Below are 25,204 nucleotides of genomic sequence, written 5' to 3'. Positions count from 1 at the left end.
AAAGGAGTTAAGAAAGAAGGGGGGGCAGCTAGGCAGCACAGTGTACAGAGCTCCGGCCTTGGAGTCAGAAGGACCAGAGGTCAAATATGGCCTTAGACACTTGACCAAATGTGTGACCCTGTGTAAGTCACTTAACCTCGACTGCCTTATCAAAAAGCCAAAAAAAAAAAAAAAGGGAAAAGAGAAACTCATGAAAGGAAAATGGGCGTTTATAAAATTGCAGGATCAGAATTACGGAGTGAAGCATCTAATCAGAGTAATAAGGCCTCTAGTGATAAGAATTGTTGTGTTTCAGTCGTGTCAGACTCTTTGTGACCCTATCTGGGGTTTGTTTGGCAAAGTACTCAGGTGGTTTGCCATTTCCTTCTCCAGCTCATTTTAAAGATGAATAAACTGAGGTAAACAGGGTTAAGTCACTTGCCCAGGGTCACACAACTAGTAAGTGTCTGAGGCCACATTTGAACTCAGAAAGAGAAGACTTCCTGACTCCAGGCCTGACACTCTATCCACTGTACCACTTGGCTGCCCTAGTAAAAAGAATAACTCAGATTTATCTAGGGATTATTCCAATGGTATAAACAACATTTCTTGGTCAAAGGATATGAACAGGCAGTTCTCAGATGAAGAAATTAAAGCCATCTATAGTCATATGAAAAAATGCCCTAAATCGTTATTGATTAGAGAAATGCAAATCAAAACAGCTCTGAGGTACCACATCACACCTATCAGATTGGCCAACATGACAAAACAGGAAAATGATAAATGCTGGAGAGGATGTGGGAAAATTGGAACACTAATGCATTGCTGGTGGAGTTGTGAACTGATCCAACCATTCTGGAGAGCAATTTGGAACTATGCCCAAAGGGCTATAAAAATGTGCATATCCTTTGACCCAGCAATAGCACTTCTAAGGCTATATCCCAAAGAGATCATACAAATGGGAAAAGGACCAACAGGTACAAAAATATTCATAGCAGCTCTTTTTGTGGTGGCAAAGAATTGGAAATTGAGGGGATGGCCATCAATTGGGGGAACGGCTGAACAAGTTGTGGTATATGAATGTAATGGAATACTATTGTGCTATAAGAAATGATGAACAGGCAGATTTCAGAAAAACCTGGAAAGACTCATATGGTCTGATGCTGAGTGAAGTAAGCAGAACCAGGAGAACATTGTACACAATAACAGCCACGTTGTGCAATGACTAATGTTGATACCCTTAAGCCTTCCCACCAATACAAGGATCTAAGACATCTCCAAAGGCCTCGTGATGGAAAAATGCTGTCCACACCCAAAGAAAGAACTATGGAGTTTGAATGCAGATCAAAGCATGCTATTTGCTATTTTTTTCTCCTGTTTTGTTTCCTCTTTCTGGTGGATCCTCCTATTGGTTCTAATTCTTACTTACAACATCACTAATGTGAAAATATGTTTAACAGGAATGTATATGTATAGCCTATATCAGATTGTGTGCCATCTTGGGGGAGGATGGTGGGGAGGAAGGGGGAGAAAAATTTTAACCTCAAAAGCATATGGAAGTGATTACTGAAAAATCAAAATTAATTAATTAATTAAAAACAAATGAATAAACAGCATTTTTGAGATACTGTGCTATCACTCAAGGTGTACAACAGTTCCAGTGAGAAGACCATTTAACAGATGGAGCAACTAAGCCCAAGTAACCCGCTTCGATGAGAATCCTAACTGACACTCCAATGTGTTCAGTGCAGCATTTCAATTACAAAGAAAAGTTCCTGACATGACTTAACTACGGCATAGACTAGAAACTTGTTTTTCAAGTGGTGGTGAAGTGTTTGCATTTAACTATCTAAACTCTTTCACACAATCTTCCTTGTGGTCATGGCACACATTTGGGAGACGATTAAAAAGGTCTTAGAAAAGAACAACAGTAACTGGTCTATGCAAAGACTAAGCCTAAAACTGGCTTCATTGGAACCTAAAACTGTTATCTCATTAACAACATGCTCGACCACCTAAACTAACAGCCAGGGGTTCCAAGCATCACAATTTATGATCAGAGGCACTATTATGAAGATGTCTTTAAACTCAGAGATAAAAATCTACCTTTCAGACTAATTCTAGAGAAGACTGTATTTCCAGAGAGAACTTATTCATTACTTGATCTCTGTGATATTTTGTGAAGTAAATGAATAGTAAACAGTTACTTCCATTTTGTAGAGGGAGAAACTGATGCCCAGAGCTAACACTTCTTCCCCATTCAGTGGACTGTGGCATGACACCCTGGAATACAAACACAGTGTGTGGTACTTAAGGCTGCTAAGCTGTGATCTTTCTAAATTCTGCAGTTGAAGAGTTAACTCAACAGCGCTGACCAGGCTACCTTCCTGCCTGTGAGGATCACATTAAGCACATGAGTTGAAGAGACATAGCGTATGGTTTGTATTAGTGGTGCTCAGCTTGGCAGCGTTCCCTCTGGCTTTCTTCCCTCTCTGCCCGAACTGCTCCCCTCATGAACTGAAAAGAAAATACATATATACACATATAAAACCAACTCACTCCCCTCCTGTCTCTTCTCCCTGGTCTTGAATAAAACAAGCTCTTAAACTCCTGACCTTCCGCCCAATCACAGCCGTTCAGCAGGAGCACTTTACCCAGAGCTTTCAAAAGGAAGAAAACTGCTGCCCTTCCAAGAGCCCAGCAGCCTAACACAGTCACAGGCTCAAGGGAATCTGGAAGCACAAAGGTGCTTTTTCCAGAGCTCTTCTCAGAATCCAAAGCTTGACACTAGTTTTTTTGTCTTTTAATAATGAGATATTCTAGAGAAATTTTTCTTTTACCTCCTAAAAACTTAGATAGTACATATTCAAAGCCCCACCTTTAAAAAATAGGAAACTGAATCAGTACTACAAAAGGCAGATGTAAATATTAACAATACATGTTAAAACTAAAGAGCTAAAACTTTTTTTTAAAGTTTCTTATCCCTTCTAGTCTTAAGTCTAAACTGTGAAGTTTCAGTACCTAGACTCCTAGGAATTGCTTGAGAAACAATGCCCTAAAGATATCATTCAAATCTCCTTCTTAAGTAGAAAGGCCCAGACCCTTAACATCCAAACCCACCCAGCCAGAGTCCATAAATTCAAATGCCTTGCTCAAGTCCCAAAGGACACCTCTCTAAAGGAATTAAGTGATGTACACCAATGAGGTGGTCCTTAGATTAAATTTCTAGGATTCTGAAATCCTTGGGGAAAACCCTCAAGTTTGGATTATTGCTGAACAAAACGAACCATATAAAGTTCGATGTTTTGGTTTGGCTCAAAATTACTGAAGATGTTACAAAGAGGGTATATCTTTCAGCTTTAGCAACTCCCAATGTTATCTACTCCTTAAGCAGGAAAAACTCCTGACTCCTCTCATCATCCCTACTTTCCAAATTGGTGGAGAATGCCAAATGAATTTTAAATACTAAAGTCAAAATGAGAAGCAACGGGCCAGTGTTGCAGAGGTAGATTTAACCTTGATGTAAGGGAAAATGTCCTACAATTAGACATTCTGCAAAGGTACAATTAACTAGTTAAGGAGGAGGTAGGCTTTGCCCAACTGAACATCCTCCAATGAAGTCTGAATAACCACTGGTTAGTTGGGTAGAGGGAGAATTCTTGGTCAGGTAGGGGTCAGTTTAAATGGCCTCTAAGGTCCCTTTCAATTTTAAGAGTCTCTGATTATAGATGCACCAAAATAATATCCTCACTAGATTTCAACAGCCTGCAGTTGCAAACTGAGACTTTCTAAATGACCCTTGCCCTGAATCAACTCATTTAAATATGTTTTTAAAGAAGAAAAACAAAAGAATGGGTGGAATTTATTCATAAATCAGAAAATGTTATAATGAAAGGTTTTAGCAAAACTTCAAACAAAAGGCAGGCAAGTTCTATTAAGGCACTGTCAGCAAACATTCTCATCTACTCTTTCCATGTGATTATTGGATGCTGGAGCCTGTAAACAATTAAACATATTTTTACAGTTTTTTTACTGGTACATTTTTTAAGAGTAGAAAGAATTGCAAATATTTTTTGTTTAAATGTACAGTGGCTTTATAAGCATCCAGGCAATATTTAATGCTTCTTTTAAAAAAATCATATGAAATCAAATAACTACAAAGAGTAACCAGCAGAAGAAAGAGAAATACACTGTATGGAGATACAGCAGGGATATGCCATTGCAAGTTAGCAATTGCTGGCTTATTCTCTCAAGTGCTAAAAATCTGAAGAAACAGTCTAAGAACTACATCCTGCCAACTTTTTTCTTCAGGGAGCTAAGTCATAGTTCTCAGGTTTTTTTCTCCTCATTAATATAAACAAGTAGTACAGAAAGGAGCGAGTAGAACTAGTATACTATAATGAATTCTGTCAGCTAGCATAAAATAAGTGAGGGGGTAGGAAGAACCAAAATCCCAGAATCAGATTAAGGAGGGAGCAAAAGCTCCTGATTAGACTTTTGGGAATCTTGGGAACAATAGGGACCAGATTTTGGGAAACACACATTGACTATGTTTACTTGAGTGGCTAAAACAGAGGACACTCATGGCGGCATCTCAAGAAGATCCTACTGGGGACAATCTACAAATAACTCCATTAAGGAAAAATCCCTATGTAATCAGACCAAGTAAATGGCCACTTCAGTGACCTTTCCTCTACCAGCTCTCAAATAAACCTTAACTCAGAATCTTTTCACTTGCTTTCTGCCAATATAGTATAGTAGTGGATAAAATGCTGGGCTTAGAGTCAAGATCTTTTTTCAAAACCCAGCTCCTCCACTTCTTGGCTTTGTGACTGTGGGCAAGTCACTTAACTGCTCTGAACCTGTTTCCTCATCTATAAAATGTCAATATTATCATCTGTGGCACTACTTCAAAGGCTTGTCATGGAGTGCAGATGAAACTATACAGAAAGAACTTACTTTGTAACCCTTATAACACGATATAACTAGCAGTTATTAAGACACTTTCCAGGGCATATAATCTTCTTCCAAACGCCTATCTTTGGCACCATTAGGCTGTAATCAGTTCTCACTGCCACTGCCCAAGTTTCCTTGTCAGCTCTCACTCTTCTCAAACCACCCTCCTTTCTTGGACCACACTAAGAAACCAGTTCCAGCATTCCCATTAGATTCTCCCATTCCCCAATTCAGCTTCAGATTCCTTCAACAAAGCACCAGGGACTCCTTCACCAAACTTGTCTCCTAACTGCTACAAAACAAAACCACTAAAGGCCCTCCTGAACAAAAGATTCTCTAACAGTTATTGGCCACTCCCACTGATGTCACCCAAGAGATGAGGGGGGTTTCTCTTTTGGAGGCCATGAGCCTAGAATTATGAGTCTTGGGTGTTTGTCAATAACAATACCCTCCTTCAATATAGGTTTGAACATGTAGAATTCAAATTCTACTTTTACTAGGGAATGATGGACCTTGAGAACATATTCTAATGAGGCCATCAAGTTAGAAGGACACAATGTAGTCACTCAAGTTCAACTTATTGCACTCCCTGACTCACCAGGTTACTTCTCCTAGCTACTAGTAGTTAAGGTCCTTCTTGGTTGAGTTTTCACACAACTTCAAGTTTAGGTCACAACTTCTTTCTCTGATTAAGTGCTCTAATCCCTGGATATCATACCTAACACCTCTTAAAGTCCTCTCTTTCATTCCAGACTTTCTAGCCGTCTCTTCCATAGATGTCCCATTCAGGAGAAACTTTGACCCTAGGGTTCCACCCTGGTTGGAGTTGCCTCTTCTGACCATTATTTTAGGAAAAGTCCAGCCAAGCTTCACTTTAAGCCTCCTCTCCAGCCACCTTGTCTACAGCATCTTCTCACCATCTTGCCTATCCTCTTCAACATCCACTTCCAATTCTGGAACCACAAACCATGATCAAGTCAATGATGCCACTGTTTGGAATAAGGAGGCTCAATCTAACCTCCACTCACCATCCCAGTAACCTCTCCTGGACCAAAGTGCCCCTGCTGTTTCCCTCATAAGAATATAAGCCCCCTCAAACAAAGAACTGTAAATTACTAACAACCATGTGAAAAAATGCCCCAAATCATTAATAGTATGGGATATGAAAATTAAAACAACCTTGGAATTTCACCTTACACCCAGAAAAACTGGCAAAGATGATCAAAGATGGGAACAGTCAATGTAGGAGTTGCGGGAAGACAGGAAGACCTGTGCATTGTTGGTGGAACTGTGAATTAATACAATCATTCTGGAAAGCAGTTTGGAATTATACCCAAAAGATCCATGAATACCAGAATATTTATAGCGTCATTTTTTGTGGTAGTAAAGAACCAGAAACAAAGTAAATACCCACTGTTTGGGGAATAGCTAAATTAATTGTGATACATGACTATAATGGAATATTACTGTACTATAAGAAACACAGAATGTGAATACAAAGAAATAAAGACTTACAAGAACTGATACAAAGTGAAGGAGGCAGAGCCAAGAAAATATACAAACAATGTAAACGGAAAGAGCAATGACAAAACAATTGAAAAAGAATGTTGGAAACAGAAAAAACAAGCCTGTCCCCAAAAGAGAGATTAAAAAAGACAACACCCACCATTCCTTTGCAGATGTGGGGAGTCTAAGGTGTGGAATATTGCATATATTTTCAGATTTTTTTTTCAATGTATTGATTGTTTGGCTTCTTCCTGGTTTGTTTGTTTTTTTTAATTATTTGTTACAAAGGATGGCTCTCAGGAAGGGACAGGAAGAGAGATACAAGATGAAATTTAGGATAAGTAAAAACAAAAGATACTACCATAATTTCTCCCTGTCCTTTTCCTTCTCCCCTCTCTCCCACTTTCAATGTCCTCCTAAGCAGGTTCATTCCTTATCATCCCTATCCCCACATCTGTTAAGCAACTCTGGCAACACTCACAATCCCTACATGGAAGCCTTCATTCTTCTAGTACCAAGGAATTGGCATCAAGATTGTATATATTTTTTCCTGCCTACAACTTTTGGTTCAATATCAATTAGCATGTTCAAGAATCCTCATTTATTTATCCATAAGATATCTATGGTCTATGGCAAAAGAGGGCCTAATTACAATAGAAATATTTGGGGAGGAATACTGTTTACCAAAAAAAATACTCAATTCAAAACTCATTAATTCAGTATTTGTAAGAATAGAATGCAGAATACATACACATCACTTAGTAATTAGAAATTGCTAAACACATGCAGTGTAAACAAGATTGTATTATAAAACAAGCTTTTATAAGGACTTTAACCAGATGCTTTGTTACATAAGCATATGCTAATTGTGTTTTGATGAAGCAGGTCCAGCAAGCCAGCCCTGAACTTGGCAACCAACTAGGTCAGTAATACTAATAACAGCTCACATTTCTATAACTCTTCATTGTTTATAAGCTGCTGTTTTCCTTCACAATGACGCTCCATAGTAGATGGTGTGACCCTAACCTCATTTTCTGACCATAATACAATAAAAATTACATTTACTGAAGGGCCTTTGAAGCATAGATTAAAACTTAATTGCAAACTAAATAACCTAATCTTAAAGAATGAGAGGGTCAAAGAACAAATCATACAAATAATCAATAATTTCATTAAAGATAATGACAACAATAACACAACATATCAAAATATGTGGGATGCAGCCAAAGTAGTACTTAGGGGAAAATTTATATCTCTAAATGCTTATATCATTAAAAGAGAGAAAGAGCAGATCACTAAATTGGCAAATTAAAAAAAACTGGAAAAATGACAAATTAAAAACCTCCAATTAAACACCAAAATAGAAATCCTGAAAAACAATGGTCAGATTAATAAAATTGAAAGTAAAAAGAAAAATCACTGAATAAATAAAACCTTTATTTTTAAAAATAAATTACCCACTGGCTAATCTGATTAAAAATAAGAAATAAGAAGCCAAATTATCAATATCAAAAATGAAAAGGATGAATTTACAACCCATGAAGATAAAATAAAAGCAATTACGAGGAGCTACTTTGTCCAACAGTATGCCAATAAAACTGACAATTTAAATTAAATCATGGAATATCTACAAAAATATAAATTGCTCAGATTAACAGAACAGAAAAAAGAATATTTTAAAAAACCCATGTTAGAAAAAGAAATTGAACAAGCCATAAATAAGCTCCAAAAGAAAATCAAAAAACAGGACCAGATGGATTTACAACCAAATTCTACCGAACATTTAAAGAACAATTAATTCCAATACAACATAAACGGTTTGAAAAAAATATCGTAAAGAAGGAGTCCTACCAAATTCCTTCTATGATACCAACATGATCTTGATACCTAAAAAACAAGGAGGGCCAAAAGAGAGAAAGAAAATAATAAACTGATTTCCCTAATGAATACTGATACAAAAATTTTAAATAAAATACCTAGTAAGGAGATTACAACAATGCATCACAAAGGTCACACAATATGACCAGGCTGGATTTATACCAGTAACATGGGGCAGGTTCAATATTAGGAAAACTATAAGCATAACTGATCACATCAATAAGAAAAGTCATATGATTATTTCAATATACACAGAAAGACTTTTGACAAAATATAACACCAATTCCTGTTAAAAATACTAGAAAGTATAAGAATAAATGGAGATTTTCTTAAAATAAGTAGTATCTATCCAAAACCAAGAACAAATATTATCTGTAATAGGGATAAACAAGAAGTCTTTCTTTTTTTTAAAAAAATTTCATTAATTTATTTTGATTTATCAATAATCACTTCCATATGCTTTTGAGTTTAAAATTTTTCTCCCCCTTCCTCCCCACCACCCTCCCCAAGACGGTACACAATCTGATATAGGCTATACATTTACATTCCTATTAAACATATTTTCACATTAGTGGTGTTGTAAGTAAAAATTAAAACCAATAGGAGGAACCATCAGAAAGAGGAAACAAAACTCAACAGAAGAGAAAAAAAAAATAGCAATTCAACTTTCATAGTTCTTTCTTTGGATGTGTATAGCATTTTCCATCATGAGGCCTCTGGAGATGTCTTAGATCCTTGTATTGCTGGGAAGGGTTAAGTTTATCAATATTAGTCATCGCACAACATGGCTGCTATTGTGTACAATGTTCTCTTGGTTCTGCTCATTTCACTCAGCATCAGACCATACAAGTCTTTCCAGGTTTTTCTGAAGTCAGCCCGTTCATCATTCCTTATAGCACAATAGTATTCCATTACATTCATATACCACAATTTGCTCAGCCATTCCCCAATTGATGGGCATCCTCTCAATTTCCAATTCTTTGCCACCACAAAAAGAGCGGCTATGAATATTTTTGTACCTGTTGGTCCTTTTCCCATTTGTATGATCTCTTTGGCTTATAGCCCTAGAAGGGCTATTGCTGGGTCAAATGGTATGCACATTTTTATAGCCCTTTGGGCATAGTTCCAAATTATTCTTCAAAATGGTTGAATCATTTCACAACTCCACCAACAATGCATTAGTGTTCCAATTTTCCCACATCTTCTCCAACATTCCTCATTTTCCTGTTTTGTCATGTTGGCCAATCTGATAGGTAGGTATAAGAAACCTTTCCAAATGATATGTTAGCATGAAGCTTAAGGACTCACAGGAATGCAGCTGCTGTGGTTGGTATAAGTACTAGGTAAAATTATAGAATGTTACCGCTAGGAGGGACTGTAGAGATTTGGTACAGCTCTTGCTATATATAGCTTGCTAGATAAGTAAGCTCAAACTCAGAGAGTCTAGCTAAGTGTTTGCCCAATATCACACCACACATTAGAGGACAGGGAACTAGAACCTAGGTATTCTGAAATCTAATCCAATGTTCTTTCCATTATATCATCCTATGCTGCTACTTTTCCTATATAGTAGAATTCAGTCACTTCCTAAAAAAACAAAACAAAACAAAAAAAAACTAAGTTTTGATTGCCTTCAATATACAAATGAGATGATACCTCTGATACCTCTAGCCAACTACTGCAGCAAGCATTAGTGAGGGTTTGGGGGAAAGAAGGCAAAAATGATTAGCAGGGCTGATACTGGTTAAAGAATGAGAAGGTGAGGTGAAGTATGACCAGACCCAGGGCTCCATGTCACTTCCAGGCTGTTTCCAAACCATCGCGAATACGTCGTCCCTTCCTTCCTGCATTGTTGTTGCTGTCAGGACTTGCCTGCCCTTCCTGCATGTTAGTGCCCTCTCCTCCATGGATCTACTTTGTAAATATTCTGTGTCTACTTATCTGGGTGCATGTTGTTTCCCCGCAGGATATAAGCTCCTTGAGGATCAGGACGGCTTCAACGTTTGTCTCTGGAGCTCGAGCATCAACCCTAACATCTTTCACATAGTGTAGGTACTTTAAAAACTCTTGAATAAAGTTTCATTCTGCCTAAAAGTTCTCCCCAAAACATTATGCTAGTTTTCTAGAAGTTCTAGATTCTCTCAGGATTTCTTACAGTCCTCTTTCCAAGGTTCCACTGCCGCCTGGTTCTGGAGTTGGCTTTCTCTTCTTCCTAGCTCTTCTAATTTCTCCTTTGCAGCCCAGTTTATTGAACAGTTTTCTAGGTTTGCATCCTAAAGACACCACAGCAAATCTAACCCCCTCTGCCCTCTCAGTATCCAGTCTCCTCTTTCCTCAACCCTCAGAACATGAGCCTGTTGCGCTGCCATCACCAGGACAATTCTGTTGCTCTTTGGCAGGAGCAGGTGCCCTGGCAAGGTGAGAAGCAGCAGGTAAAAGGCCAGCAGAGGAGTCTGCTTATGCAGGCAGGTCAGTGTTGTGAACATATAGCAGGGAAGGGACTCTGTTTCACTTCTACACTCCCCAGATGCCTAGTACAGTGCTAAGTAAAAGGATGAATTATCCTTGCTAGACTGGAGGATATGGAAAGAAGTACTTCTTTAGAGGTGCCATCCCTTTGCCCCTGGGGTTAATTCTTCACACTGTCACCATCTCCTTTGAAAAAACTGGGCCAAACATCTGTCATTCTTTCTACACTTTCAAATTCCTTGAACAATAAAAATTCCAATTAGAAAATAAAATCTTTTACTTAATTTTTAAAAGTTTTGTCTTCTGTTAATGGAAGATCACTTGGAAAGGTATCTTTTACTAAATGCAGATCTTCTGAAGTCCATTCAATTGAGATGAATGCTAGAAATAATTAATAATGCTCACTGATTGGTTTTACATTCTTCCAAGGAACTTAAAGCTATGAGGACTCTGACAGATTCACAGTGCAGCGTGGTATCAAGAAGAGAGCAACAGGCTTTAAGTGGGGAGAAAGCTAGGTTCAATTCTTGCAATCTAGCACCACTCACAGACCCTGAATTCAGATGCCATCATTCTCATGGAAAGCTTATCTGAAACCTTGGGTAGAGATTCTGACTCATTTAGATTGTTCACAGACTTGGTGGGTGTGGGGGAGTGAAAGGGAAGACATTTCTCAACAGTACCCCTCAATTTCCTACTGTTGGCTCTGTTTATAGAAAGCTGCAACATGAAAAGAGTCCCTCCAACTTTCAAATTACCATACTGTGTGTGTATGTTAATGGCAGAGTATAGCAGTGGTACAATCAGCTCCCATGGTTTCAATTATCATCTCTATGACTCTCAGATCTCCTTATCTAGCCTTAACCTCTCTCTCGACCTCCAATTGCCTACTAGACATCTTAAACTTAACATGTCTGAAAATGGAACTCATTATCTTTGCCCTCAAACCCTCTCCTCCTCCTAACTCCCTATTACTATCAAGGGTGCCACCATCCTCTCAAACAGCTCAGGCTCTCAAATAGGGGTCATCCTCAACACTTCACTCCCATCCTCCATATTCTATCGGTGGTCAAGTCCTTTCCTTTCTACCTTCACAACATCTCTCATATACTCCCCTTCATTCCTCTCACACTACAACCACCCTGGCAGAGGCTCTTAGCATCTTACACCTGGATCCTGCAATAGCCTGCTGCTTGGCCTCCTTGCTTCAAGTTTCTCCCCAATCCAATCCATCCCCTACTCAGTTGTCAAACTGATCTCTCTAACATGCAGGTCTGACTATATCACTACCTTATGTAATGAACTTCAATGGCTCCCTATTACCTCATATATAAAAAAATTCTCTGTTTGGCTTTTAAAGCCCTTCATAAGCTGGTCTTCTACCTTTCCAGTCTTCTTACACTTCACTCCCCTTCAAATGTTCTAAGATCCAATGACAATGACGTCTTTGCCGTTCCTCACATATGACACTCCATCTTCTGGCTCCAAGCATTTTCACTGACTGTCCTTCATGCCTGGGAGTCTCTCCCTCCTCATCTTCACCTCCTAGCTTCCTGGCTTCCTTCAAGATTTAACTAAAATCCTACCTAATGCAAGAAGCCTTTCTGTGTCCTCCATTATCTTCGTGCCTGTCCTCTGAAACTAGCCCTAATTCATCCATATATATCTTGTTTGTGCATAATTATTTGCAGCTTGTCTCTCCCATTAAACTATGAGCCCTTTGATGGCAAGGACTATATTTTTGTCCTTCTGTGCTCCCCCAGTCTTAGCAGAATGTCCAGGCCATAGTTTTGTTGTTCAGTCTTGTCGGTTGTATATGGACTCTTTGTGACCCCTTTGGGGATTTTCTCGGCAAAGACATAGTACTGGTTTGCCATTTCCTTCGCCAGCTCATTTTACAAATGAGGAAACTGAGGCAAACAGGATTAAGTGGCTTCCCCAGGGTCATTCAGCTAATAAGTGTCTGATTTGAACTCAGGGAGATGAGTCTTCCTGCCTCCAGGCCTGGTGCTCCATCTACTGTTCCACCTACCTGCCCCAGCACAAAGTAAACACTTAATAAATTCTAGTTGACTAAATGAATGATAGGTGATCTCAGAATTCTAAGACTGGAGTTGAAAGAGGCCTTAGAAATATTTCCAAGCCCACACATTTTAGAGTTGTAAAGTCTAAGACCAACCAAGTAGTAAACACAAGAGGCAGCACTAGAAAGCTGGGTCCCTGACTCCTGGACCAAAATTCTTTCTGTGGCATCCCACAGGCTTAATCATTAAACAGGTTAACACACCAAAACTTCAGAAAGCCAAATCTTACAAAAGGAGGACACAGAAAGGATTATTGCATTAGGCAGGATTTTAGTGAAATCCTGAAGGAAGCCAGGAAGCGAGGAAGTGAAGATGAGGAGGGAGAGACCCCCAGTGCTAAGAACAAATGGGACTAAGTAATCTAGGCCTAACTAGACCTCAGGAAGTCTGAGGACGAGGCAGATACTTGCTTCTTCCTTCCCTCTCTCCCAGAAAAGTATAATCAGCCCCAGCTGGCAATGTACGTGGGCAACAGGGGGAAGGAATCCATGTGCTATGGCTCCTGCACCTCAATCAGAGTGAGCACAGGCGGTGGGGAATGCAGTTGTTTATTTGGAATGGCTGTGCCCCTCCTCTGCGTGGGTTCAAGCGGTCAGATGTGTCTAAGCCCATTAGTAAAATCTGATGGGGATGTCACTTTGTTTGGGGAGAGGCTCCTCCAGTTTAAAAGCAGCTGTTCTGCAATGTCCCCAAATGCCCAGTGGGTATTGGCTGTCAATCTCTTCTACCAAAGGCTGAGGGTGAAGCGAGGTCAGGAGGACTTATGACCCTTGGCATGTTGTGAAATGCATATTCTCCATCACTCTGAAGCCCAAGAAAGATGGAACTTGTGTGCTCAGCAGCACAAACAGCCTGCCCCACCCTGGGGAGCTGCTTGGGAGGCACCACCTTTTTATCCCTGTCAAGAGAGTGGAAAAAATTCAAATGCTGCTTTGCCCCAGATTGACATGTTTTGGCAAAAGGATTCAAAGTCAGTGATGATGATGATTGAAAGGCTAACAATACCGCTAAAATGTTACATCTCAATACTACCTCACACTCACGTAGCACTTCCAGTTCCCCAAACTATTCTCCCCCCACAGCCCTGCAAGCGATGACAGTGTAAGTACTATGCCATTTTGTAAAGGGAGACTCCCACGGAGAAAGGTGAGCAGCACAGCTGTGGCCAAACAACCACTCTGTGGTAGAGCCAGGCCTCCAGCCTAGGTCTTGTGACCACCAATCAGTGCTCTCTTTATGACACTGCACTGCTTCTCTAGATAATGAGCTTAAAAACTTAAGCAGCTATGGAGCTTTGTGGATCAAATTTTGGGTAAAGAATCAGACCCTTTATTCAGCCATTAACACCAGGTCACCAACTCCAATCATCTGCTTGTTGCCTCGGTTGTTTTGCCTGCTATCTTTACTGGTGGGGAACCTGGGGCCTCAAGGCCACATGTGGCCCTTTGAATTCAAACTTCACAGATTTGTTCTCTCACAGAAATTTGTTCTGTGAAGTTTGGATTCAGTCAAAGGGCCACCCTTGAGGACCTCAAGCGCCAAGGCTCCAGGTTCCCCACCCTGGCTTAAACTACAGACAGCTTATGGGGTGTGGGGGCACCGGTTCCAGAGTGCTCTGATCTCTTCAAAGACAATCACCATAAGGCACAATTGTTATCAACAAACCAAACCACAAGACGCTTTCTGCCCAAACATCCCTCTAAACCCACCGGGACAGTCCAGTTACATGAGAAATTCAAGATCAAAATCCAGGGCCTGCCCTTGACCAGAAGGAGCATGGAGGCAGAACACACAGTCCCCCAGGAAGCCTCTGCTTCCCAAGGCCCTAACGAAGCCCTTGGCTCACATGTGTCACATGCTCAGAAAAGATCTCCCCACTCTAAACTTCATTTAAAAAGTATTCGTGCAGTAGCACAGGCTCACATCTGGGAAACTGGGAACCAATATTCTATTTTATTTTTGTTATTTTGCTTCTTATCTCATGCCTTTGAAATGAAACTTGCTTTTCCCCTTCTTGTCATGAGCTCAGAGGACCACTGTCACTAAGACTGGGGCTCAGAGGACTAAAACTCTAAAACTCTGAGTAGGGGTAAGGGGAAGGAAAGTTCCATAGGATTCTGGGGATGGAAGGGCTATTAGACCCCTTCTAGTCCGACACCTACACGGAGGCCCAAGATCATTAATGTATGACTTGCTCAAAGTCATACAACCAGTTTGTGGCAAAGCTGGGACAAGGATTAAGGCCTTCGGATTCCTAGCACACTGTTTTTGCCATTACACTGTGCTGCCTCTTTCACCAAATCAAACTGAAATGAACTGATAAACATAATGTAGATCAGTGACACGTGAAGGCACTGGAGCGGAATCATTTCATTTTCTCAGTATTTCAATACACCTCCCTTATTAACCAAGTTGGGACAACTTTAATAACTGGGGCACCTACAGTATTACTAAGTTATTCATCCTCTTCATTCCATTCAAATTTCATTACAAAAGATTGTTTGTAATAAAGTGGAAAACAAAACTGAAGATTCTTTTTTGTAAAATTAGCTATGGAAGTAGGAGTCATTCAGTCACCAATGACACCTGGAAAACACTTGTTGCCCCCATTCCCAATGAGTAAAAAGGTAGAAGAGAATGGGTAGAAAGTACGAGGAAACTTCCAGAGTGCCTTCCAACCTAAGAATCTGTGAGTCTACGAACTATGGTGGCCAACAGGATCATAACTCCCCTTATTCTGCCAGGGGTAGAATGTGGCTCCTCTTAAAGAGAGCACATCAGCATATGGCATCCCTTTTGCTTTTGTGGCTACTGGGGAAGATGGAGACTGCATAAGGAAACAGAACTGGACAGAGATGATCACTAACTTAGCATAGGCCTCAGTGCCATAACCCGCTAAGTCCTAACATTTCTCAGGAGCAGAGCACTCATGACTGCCTATATTCTTGCAGGCTGTCACTACTCATTCATTCAACAAAGGCAAGCTATTACTGTTATATCTGTTGAATGACTGCCATGTAGCACCCATGTCACAGGGTTGTTGTGAGGCCCAAATGAGATCACATTGTTAAAGTGCTTAGCACAGAGCCTGGAACATAGCAGGTACTTAATACTTTTTCCCTTTCCCCTCCCTTTCTCTTCTCTTTCCTCACATGCAAAATCCTGTGCTATATAGGTCACAATGATGTTACTGTTACCCGCATGGAAATCATCATCTAATAGGAAAGACAAGCCACACACACACACAACTACTTTTAATACAAAGTATGACCTCAAAGTGCAAAGAGGGGCTACATGCTATTATGGAAGTTTAGGGGAGGAAAAAAATCACTCCCACTAGTGCCTTGCATAATTTATCGCATATAACATGAATTGGCTGTATCATCACTGTGGTTTCCCCAACAATGGGGGAAGAAGGCAAATCTCAAAACCTCATAAGGGATACAGACTACAGAATGAGTGAGATTTTTCTACTGGTCTTGCTAAGCTGAATATCTCTGTGAATGTTCTGGGTTTGTTTTGATACTTTTGTCACTTTTATGCAAAGAATCTGCATTTCAATTGTGGATAGGATAGTCTGCATGTGAGGCAGAAGAAAAGAGAAAATGGTCTCTACCAACAGAATTATTCAATATGGAACAGGTAAGGAGTTACTGACAGAGAGAAAGTGAGAAGGAAGAACTTAACCAAAGCATCCTGAAAGGACTGAAGAAAATGGGATAGCAGCTCACCCAGCGGACCAATTCTGCCAGGTGTGCTACTTCCTGCAATGTTTTTTTGGGTTCTGTTACTGCTCAGTTGGGAGCAACACAAAATGAGACCTGTGACAGTCTGTGACTAAATGGACAAAATGAGACAGATAAGGAGTCCACTCTTCCTCTTCAGATCAAGCTCTTTCTTGGGGAAGACAGGGAGGAAGGAGAAAAGACTAACCTTCAGGGCAGGAATCTCCACACTGTCACCAAGGTTGACTGAACCTGAAAGGATTGTCCCTGTCATCACTGTGCCTTGACCTTTAATGGAGAAACAGTGGTCCACAGCCATGAGGAAAGATCCTGAAGGGTCTCTGGTTGGGATGGAAGCCTGTGACTTCAGGAGCTAGAAAACAGACAAGAACATTACTAACTGTAACGAAATGTCCCCAAAAACATGGAGACCAGAAGAAGAGGCTAAATTGAAAACCTGCCTCATGAATAATTCCAGCTAAGGAGAAGCCCAGAGGGTATGAGAATGGACTAGAAAACGCTATCCACTGAATCCACGACCTCTGTACTTGGGAGTGGGGAGTGGGGAATGGGAAGTGGGGTTTCCAAGCACTTCATGGACATTTCTACATACCTCTCCCCCAAAATAAAGACCTACTCATTAGTGCAGACTCAAAATTTTCCCAGTTTAAGTCCTGCGCTTGTCATTTTTTTCCCTTTTCTTTCAAATTCATTCTATTTATTTTGGGGAGACTGCAGACTGAACAGCTCAACATTCTGTATGCTGTATATGGCAGTTGGGACACGTCAATGCTAATTACCAACAAATAAACAATTGCATATTTATTATTCCTTTTATTCTGTGACTTTCTGATTTCAAAAGGGAATAAGTTATCAAAAAAGAATTTTGCAAAGAAATGTTCCAAAGCCTTAGTCTTATGATAACAATTCTTTTGGAAAAAGACTTCAGAATTCAAAACAGGCTTTGGCCCAAGATTTATGTAGAAATTTCTTGGAGGAATATACTAATATCTTTCATAGCAGCATTTTTGTGGATCCTTCCTTCACAAAAACAACAACTGTCTCGTGCTCCCAGACGAGTGCTCTCTGGGACTAATAAAAAGTAACAAAAGCCTTACACATAAAATGTTTGTTTTGCTAAGTCAGCAAGATCAGCAAATTCTAAATCATTAGGAACTGTGGCACAGTACTGGGCCAGAGCAGGGGGTCACTTGTTTCAAGAGCCCCAAGCAGAAGCCTTAAGACAAGGCTCTTGTGAACAGAGACGATGAAGAAACTGTAACTGCCAGACATGTCATGGTTGCCCATTATAGGAGTCCAACGGGTCCACTTCCATTATTAGGTTCTGACATTACACTTCCCTCCAGCTAACATCACTAAGCTTAGAGGGAGAAATTCCCCAAAGTCTCAGAGTCTTAGTTAAAGAGTCTGAGGGAGACAGAGCCTTCAGACCAAGCTCCATCGTGCTGCTTGGGATCTGGCTGACGGGACAGTCAAAGAAATTAGCATGATTATTATCATTTTGCTGTGAACATACAGAATGTTTTACAACTGACAAAGCCGTTTCGCATTCATTCTCTCACCCAGTATTCACGTAACCCTGAGAGCTCAAGTATTATTATCCCCACTTTACAAGTAAGAAAACTGAGGCTCAGAGACATCACTCAACTTGCCCAAAGCCATACAACTGGTAAGCAGAACTCCGGGGCAAGAACACAAGAGTCCTAACTTCAGGGATGCCTTCTTATGTAGCATCACTCTTATTTTTTCCCTAGACCTTTCCTTGTTCTTTGTCACTCTTCTCTCTTCCTCTGATTTTCTCCCCTTCTTTTTGGTGTTCTGCTAAATTCCACAAGGAGTGTTTGCCTCAGAAAGGAGGAGAAAGAGATGGGCTCCTAAGAAGTCACAACCATCACGAGTGAAGCAAGCAAAAGAAGAGGGAAAGGGCCAGGGAGCAGGCCAGGGAGTGAGAAGGAGTAAAGTGAGCAGGTGCCCTCAGAAGCCTGGCTTCTCCTCCTTGCTGCCCAGACAAGTCAGAGCAGCCCACAGAGAAGCACACAAAGAAAAAGCATGAAAGAAAAAATTAGGGAGACTGCAGGCTAATTCTTCCCTAAAGGTATAACCACCTTCAGTCCAACTTTTCAGCAGCACCTCAAAGGAAATTTAGAGGCAAAGGAATAAGAGACATTAGAAAAATGCAGTATATTAATGCCCTGCTGTGCCCTCTCAATAAGATGAGAACGGAAGAAGGAGCAGTCTGGAATAGCTGCCACCACTCCCACCCCCCTCAGCTAAAACAGGACACTGTCTGAAGAGCTTAAACAATTCGTAAACATGGCTGTCAAATCCCCTTGGACTCCTGCACCACAGACGATGGCCCGGTTTGTTATTGTAGGAGGGCTCGTGAGCCCTGGATGGCATGCCCCATTCTGTTATCCCAGGCCTGCTGGCTTATTATTTCTGGGCGGTTCTCAGCAGTTGGTGGATGCAGGATCAGGAGCTCAGAGGCAGCCACAATGACCTAATCCCAACAGGGAGTTCAGCATCAGTGGGCTACTCATGCTGCTTTGTTATTATAGGCTGCTCTCAAAAGCTGGAGTGGAAGTAGTTTTTACTGTCATGATTTGGGGGTGGGGAGGGGTGGTGTTTGCTTTATTCTTCAGAAGTTTAGAAAAAGGTAAGGAAAATGGTCTGTTTTAAAACCTGGCACATCCCCTAAAGTAGCTGAAGTAGGAATGAGGCTTAGAACAAAGTGCTAATCACATGAGCTCATGGAGTTAGTGCTATGACAGGAAATCCTAAAAGAATGAGTAATGAACGAATGGTGATATATTTTTGCTGAATATACCTCAATTAATTCTGAAATGCCCTGTGGAGTCTCAGTTTCTGGGGCCTCTGGTCCACCAGGCTTGGCTGCAACAGGGATAATGGGTGAACCCCGGAACCTGGAAGAGAAAAACACTAGTCTAGAATGAAGATCCATGAAGGTCCATCAGAATCCTAAATAACATGTTTCGCTTGAGACTGACTTTCAATTCACAATGTTTTGCTCAAGTGCTGATTAATGGACAGACCAATTCTCAGGTTTCAATCTGGGTTAAGTCTACCGTGGACCCTTCCCTCTTCTATTCCTATAGTCTCCTGTCAAGATGGTTCAGTAAGCTAGCAAGAGTTCTTTGATCTTGCAGGAGGAGATTTTGGAATACTTATTCTTAGCCTTAGTACCTCTTTCTTTAAGCCTGTACTTCACCTTCACCACCACCACCACCACCATCATCATCATCATCACCATCATCATCATCATCACCATCTTAATGCATTCCTAAAATGTCCATTTCCAGGCAGTATGGGGTCAAGAATACAGTTACAATTGGTTCTTGTTCTCTGAAAGCTTACAATTTGTGATGGATATATTGTTTCAAACAAAGAAAAACAAGTCATAAGACCTAAAGATTAAACTATGTCAAAATCTAGAAAAAGAAATGGAAAAGTCTTTGACATTATACAATGATAAGTTCTGACAAAGTGAAGCAAGATCAGATCCTTCCTTTGATCAGTTAGAATTTAGGTCCTAAGATTTAGTACCCACATTAACATTTGTGGGCCTTCAAGACTAATAAAACTAGTCAAAAAAGTAGGTACTAGTCCTTAGACATTTTAATTGCAATACTAATCAAACTTTAAACTAAAGTAAATTTGATTTAAAAATTAATCACGAGGATAACAAGAATCAGTACTGGACCAGTGATCCCATTAGAATAATGAACTTCCAGAAGAAACAACTCCTCCCAGTGAAGTTGCAGAGAGGCACCTAGAGCACCAATGTTGCTTGCCAAGACAAGAACATGCAGGGCTCTGCTGCTAATCATTTAACAAACAGCTCTCCAAAAAGGCACAGCACACTGTGATGTGTCATCTGCATGATTAACATTTTCTCCATCCCTTCCTTAAAAGTCTAGAATCCATGAAACAATCAAAGCCACATTGCTAAGGTGGGATTGCTCACCAAGCAGTCAATGGAAGCTGGTTCCAGCACACCTGAAGCAAAACCAGAAACTACCTGCTCTCAATTCCCAACAGCTGTGGTGGGGTCACAGATCCATACATAAAGATCCCTGCTGCTGGCTGCATATCAGTGGGTTTTTAAACATCATGTTGCCTAGGTTTTACTGCATTTTAATTTTTTTATTAACCTAATTCTGGCCAGGAGTAGGACATCACCACCCTACACCATGCTGCCTGTCAATGATAACAATGAGGGATAAAGGCTGAACCTGACTTTACTGGCATAGGAAACTCCTGGGTGAGCCACACCCTGGACCAATCAATCTAAGGGAGCAGCTGCCTATGGCACTGCAGGGCTAATTGACTTTCCCAGGTTTACATTGTCCATTTGTTGAAACAAGGTTTTCCTGTTTCTAAGGAGAAGCGAGCTCTCTGTCCACAACACCACACTTCCTCCGTAATGTGAATGGCCTTCTTACCTCTGAAGACTCTCCAACACAATTTAACTCGTTGGATCCTCACACAACCCAATGAATAAACTGAGTGTTTAACATGGGAGGAAAGTGAGGCACAGAGCGACTGAATGACTTGCACTTTGGCACACACAGGGGTGAGGCTCCCACAATCCTGTCACCTGGTCTAGGCAGCACTATGCGGTACCATTCCACTGTTATTAAAGAAAGGTCTATGGAATAATCAAGGCAGTTAAATACATGTATTAATGGATCAGAAATCCAAAGAGAAAATGCCATTATGACTTGGATCTACCTTAAGGAGACCACAGCAAATTTGTGCCAAATTATCTAAGAGAAACTCCAATCAAACTGAGTTTAATCTAGTACATCCAGGGACACCACAGAAGACAGAGCAAAGACTTTACAATTTGACCTGTGGAAGTCCCAGAAGGTATAGCTGGTAATGGGATTTTTATTCCAAAGAAGCCTTGAGGAAGTTGTCAGGGAAGGACTTCTACCTGGGATGAGGATCTGTCCTTCAGCATTACAGAGTGTCCACTGAAGCCATCATAGCACCAAGTGAGCTTTGGAGGGATCCTGCTAGGTGAGGAAGACTTATGGCTGAGCTGGTCATGGTATAGCTCCTTCCCATCATGTTTGAGGTTAACAGGCTACCAGGTCAAATCCCTCAGTCAGGACAAAAGTAATCTTTGGTTGGGGCGAGGATGACCCTTGTGGGGGGGGGGGGTGTGGTGTGTAGTGTTATCACATGACCTGAGAAGCACTGATCTAATGGCAAGTAGATGAGGCAAATATACATTGAGAGTATAATTTTTTTAAGCTGTCTGTTCAAAGCTGTCTGCAAAAAATTGTCAACCTAGGTATTCTACAATAAGACAACGATTAAACAAATCATGGTTACATTAATGGAATGGAATGTCATAAGGCAATCAAGACAGACAATTATAAGGAATACAAGGGGATCATGAAAGACTTCCAGGGAATAAAGTAAAAAGGAGCAAAACTAGAAGTATAACATGTATACACCAACTATAGACAAAGTAAAAGAAAAGCATATGAAAATAGGAATTCTAGAGGCAGCTAGGTGGACAGTAGATGGAGCACCGGCCCTGGAGTCAGGAGGACCTGGGTTCAAATCCGGCCTCAGACACTTGACACTTACTAGCTGTGTGACCTTGGGCAAGTCATTAAACCCCATTACTTAGCCAAAAAAAAAAGTTTAAAAAAATATGAATCCTAATAAGCACTCAGGTACTATTTTTAAAAAGTTATAATACTTGATATGCTGAAATTAATTAAATTCTAAAGTTATTAAACAAGTTTGATCATAAAGACGTTCAAAGTAAGATTTTAACAAAACATTTACTTTCTTAAAAAAATAGATTAGTATAATAAAAAGAGCACTAAATTTGGAGCTTAAAGACATGGGTTCTAATCTCAGCTTTGCTATGTGATCTGGTGCAAGATATTGAAATCTCTCTGTAATCTTCTTCCTTAATCTATAAAAATGGGTATTAATCTCTGCCTGGCCTGCCTCGCAGGACTATTGCACGGATCAAGTGAAACAGTTCTTCATAAGGAAAAAAAATGTGTAAACCACAAAACATTGTGTATCAGGGAGGATGAGCAATGAAGTTTAGGATGAACACTATCCAAAAGAGATTCTCAAATAAGGCACTGCCTGTCATCTGATGGTAAATCTTATTCTCTTTGGGTATTACACAAAGAAATGGAGGAAAAGGGGAGACAATGACAGCGCATGGCAAATCTATGGAGAGATACTGAGGATTGTCATTTCAACTGTCCTAGAGTAGCTGCTGTCATAGTACATCTCTAGGATGGTTCAAAAGGTATGATTAGGGTTAAAAGACAGAGAGCTAATTAGAGAAGCTCTGCATACGATCAGCCAAAATACAAGAATATTTGTCAACCTGGGAATCCAACAACACAGCTGAATCCCAACAACTCTCAACTCTACAAGGAGAAGGGAAACTTCCCACAGGGAAAGAAGATAAACAGGACCTCACAAAAAAAAAAAAAAGAATGCATCTGACATTCTAGTCCTTCTCATTCCCTTCCTGGACTGTGGCCACATCCCTCCCTTGTATTCTTCCCACAATAGCAGAATAGAAGGTAGACTGAGCAAAGCATTTTTAACACAGTAACCAGGAATGGATAGGGGAGGTGGACTGTGGCATCTTTTACACACATAACACAAACAGAAAACTTAAAAATTACTGTCTTAGACAGTTACACTCACTCCATTATAACCAATCTGTCCCCTCTGTACTAGCTCATTTTCCTCTACTTAACAAATATGCTCAGTTATCTTTAAAAAATTCTTCCTCTTTCTTCTACTAACAAAATTTTTCTAATAGGTAGAACATATTCATTGCCTTAACGTCATAATAATTGCCATGACTTCTCTACCACTTCCAAATACTCTGTAATTTGGGTTCTGCCTTCTATTCTACAGAAATTCCTCTCTCAAAGGTCACCAACGACTTACTTCCTAATTGCCAAATTCGACAGACTTTCTCCTCTCCTCACCTCTCTGCAATATCTAAAACTACATCCACATCTTCTTTCCTGAAAATTTCTTGTAAGTCTTTCATCTCTTGGCTTCCACCCACTTCTAATGAGTTGGACGCCAGTCCCACATCAACGACTGCTGCTGGACATCTCCACCTGGAGGCTTCCTCAGTATCTCAAACTGAACATAATGAAAACAGAATCTGCTGTATGTCTCTAAGAACTCATTCCTCCTCAAACCTTCCTAGCTCTTTTGTGAGGGCCCCACCATGCTTCCAACCAACCATGTTCACAACCTCGGAGGCATTCTTGACTCTTCCTTCTCCCTTTCCCCTTCTTCCCCCACCCCATACAGGGCCACTGGACAAATTTCATCTCTCTCTCAACCTTCCTCCTATTTCTTCTCACATGGCCATCACCCTTGTCCAGATTCTCTTAACCTTTCAGCCACACAACTGCAATAACTTCCTAACAGGCCTTCTTCCTTCTAGTACCCCTCTTCTTCAATGCATCTTTCATAAAGCTTCCAAATTAGCATTCTTAAAACACAGATATGTCACTAGTGGCTCTTAATTGCCCCTAAGACAAAAAGACAAATTCCTTTGCTGGCATTTAAAGCACTACCATAACTAGGCTCCCACCAAACTACTAGCCTTATTTCACATCAGTTGCCTTTCTGCACTCCCTAGCCTACCAGCATTTCATCTCCAGCCTCTGGCTTTTGTACAGGCCGTTCTCCAGGACTGAAAGGTCCTCTCGTCTCACTTCCACATCTTAGTGGAGGTTTCCTCAAGGCTTACCTCAAGTACATCTCCAATGCGGGGAGTTTTCTGATCCTCTCAGTTATTAACATTGTCTCCTTCCTCTTGTATATACTTACCAGGGTGTATGTGTGTGTGTGCACGCGCGCGCGCACACACACACACACACACACACACACAAACAGTAAAACATAAGCCCCTTCAGGAAGGGACTGGGTTTTGTTTGTTTGTTTGTTCATTTTTGTCATTGATCTAGTACCGCACACATACAGCAAGTGTTTACTAAACCTTTATTGATGAATTAAATTGGGGTCAATTTGATCATCACCAATATGATCCTCCTCCTCCTCCTATTAATTTTGACTCCTCCATTGGTCCTTTTTTCTCATCTAGTTACCTCGGTAAGGCCATTTATTCAAGGTCTTTGGCTCTCCTTTCTTCTCTATCTAAAATCTCTCCCTTAGAAGATCCTTAAAGGCTTCCCCTATCACCACCAGATGACTCTTCACCCCTGACTAACCTTTCTTCCAAGACCCAATTCCATTTTTTCAACTGCCTGAGCACAGGATTGTTTCATTTGTTGTATGTGTATTCCCAGTACCTGGCACACTGTCTGGTACATAGTAGATACTTAACAAATGCTTGATCAATTGACTGAATTATATTCAATTGGCCATTTATAGTGTATTATCCAAGGAAAATTCTTCTATTGATGCTCTGAGATATTATTTAAATATTTTGTTATTTACTTGTGTGTGTGTGTGTGTGTGTGTGTGTGTGTGTAGGCAATCGGGGTTAAGTGACTTGCCCAGGGTCACACAGCTAGTAAGTAT

General features: G+C 40.5%; 1 protein-coding gene across 4 annotated transcripts in view; it reads right to left on the bottom strand.

The window, feature by feature from the left end:
- EEFSEC (eukaryotic elongation factor, selenocysteine-tRNA specific) overlaps positions 1-25,204 on the bottom strand; it is a 317,690-nt gene that overhangs the window by 187,227 nt on the left and 105,259 nt on the right. For 3 of the 4 annotated variants that reach the window (XM_020981196.2, XM_020981194.2, XM_078152239.1), the window contains exons 3-4: positions 19,446-19,542; positions 16,806-16,970 (exon numbers count right to left, since the gene is read on the bottom strand). In XM_020981196.2, coding sequence (XP_020836855.1) covers positions 16,806-16,970; positions 19,446-19,542 — 262 coding nt within the window. The remainder of the gene's footprint in view (positions 1-16,805; positions 16,971-19,445; positions 19,543-25,204) is intronic. The other variant, XM_020981195.2, reaches the window with a different exon arrangement.

This window comes from Phascolarctos cinereus, unplaced genomic scaffold (assembly GCF_003287225.1).
Source record: "Phascolarctos cinereus isolate Bilbo 61053 unplaced genomic scaffold, phaCin_HiC Scaffold_4;HRSCAF=312, whole genome shotgun sequence".
NCBI lineage: Eukaryota > Metazoa > Chordata > Mammalia > Diprotodontia > Phascolarctidae > Phascolarctos > Phascolarctos cinereus.
The sequence above is the reverse complement of the archived record's forward strand: the minus strand, read 5'-3'. Positions and strand labels throughout refer to the sequence as shown.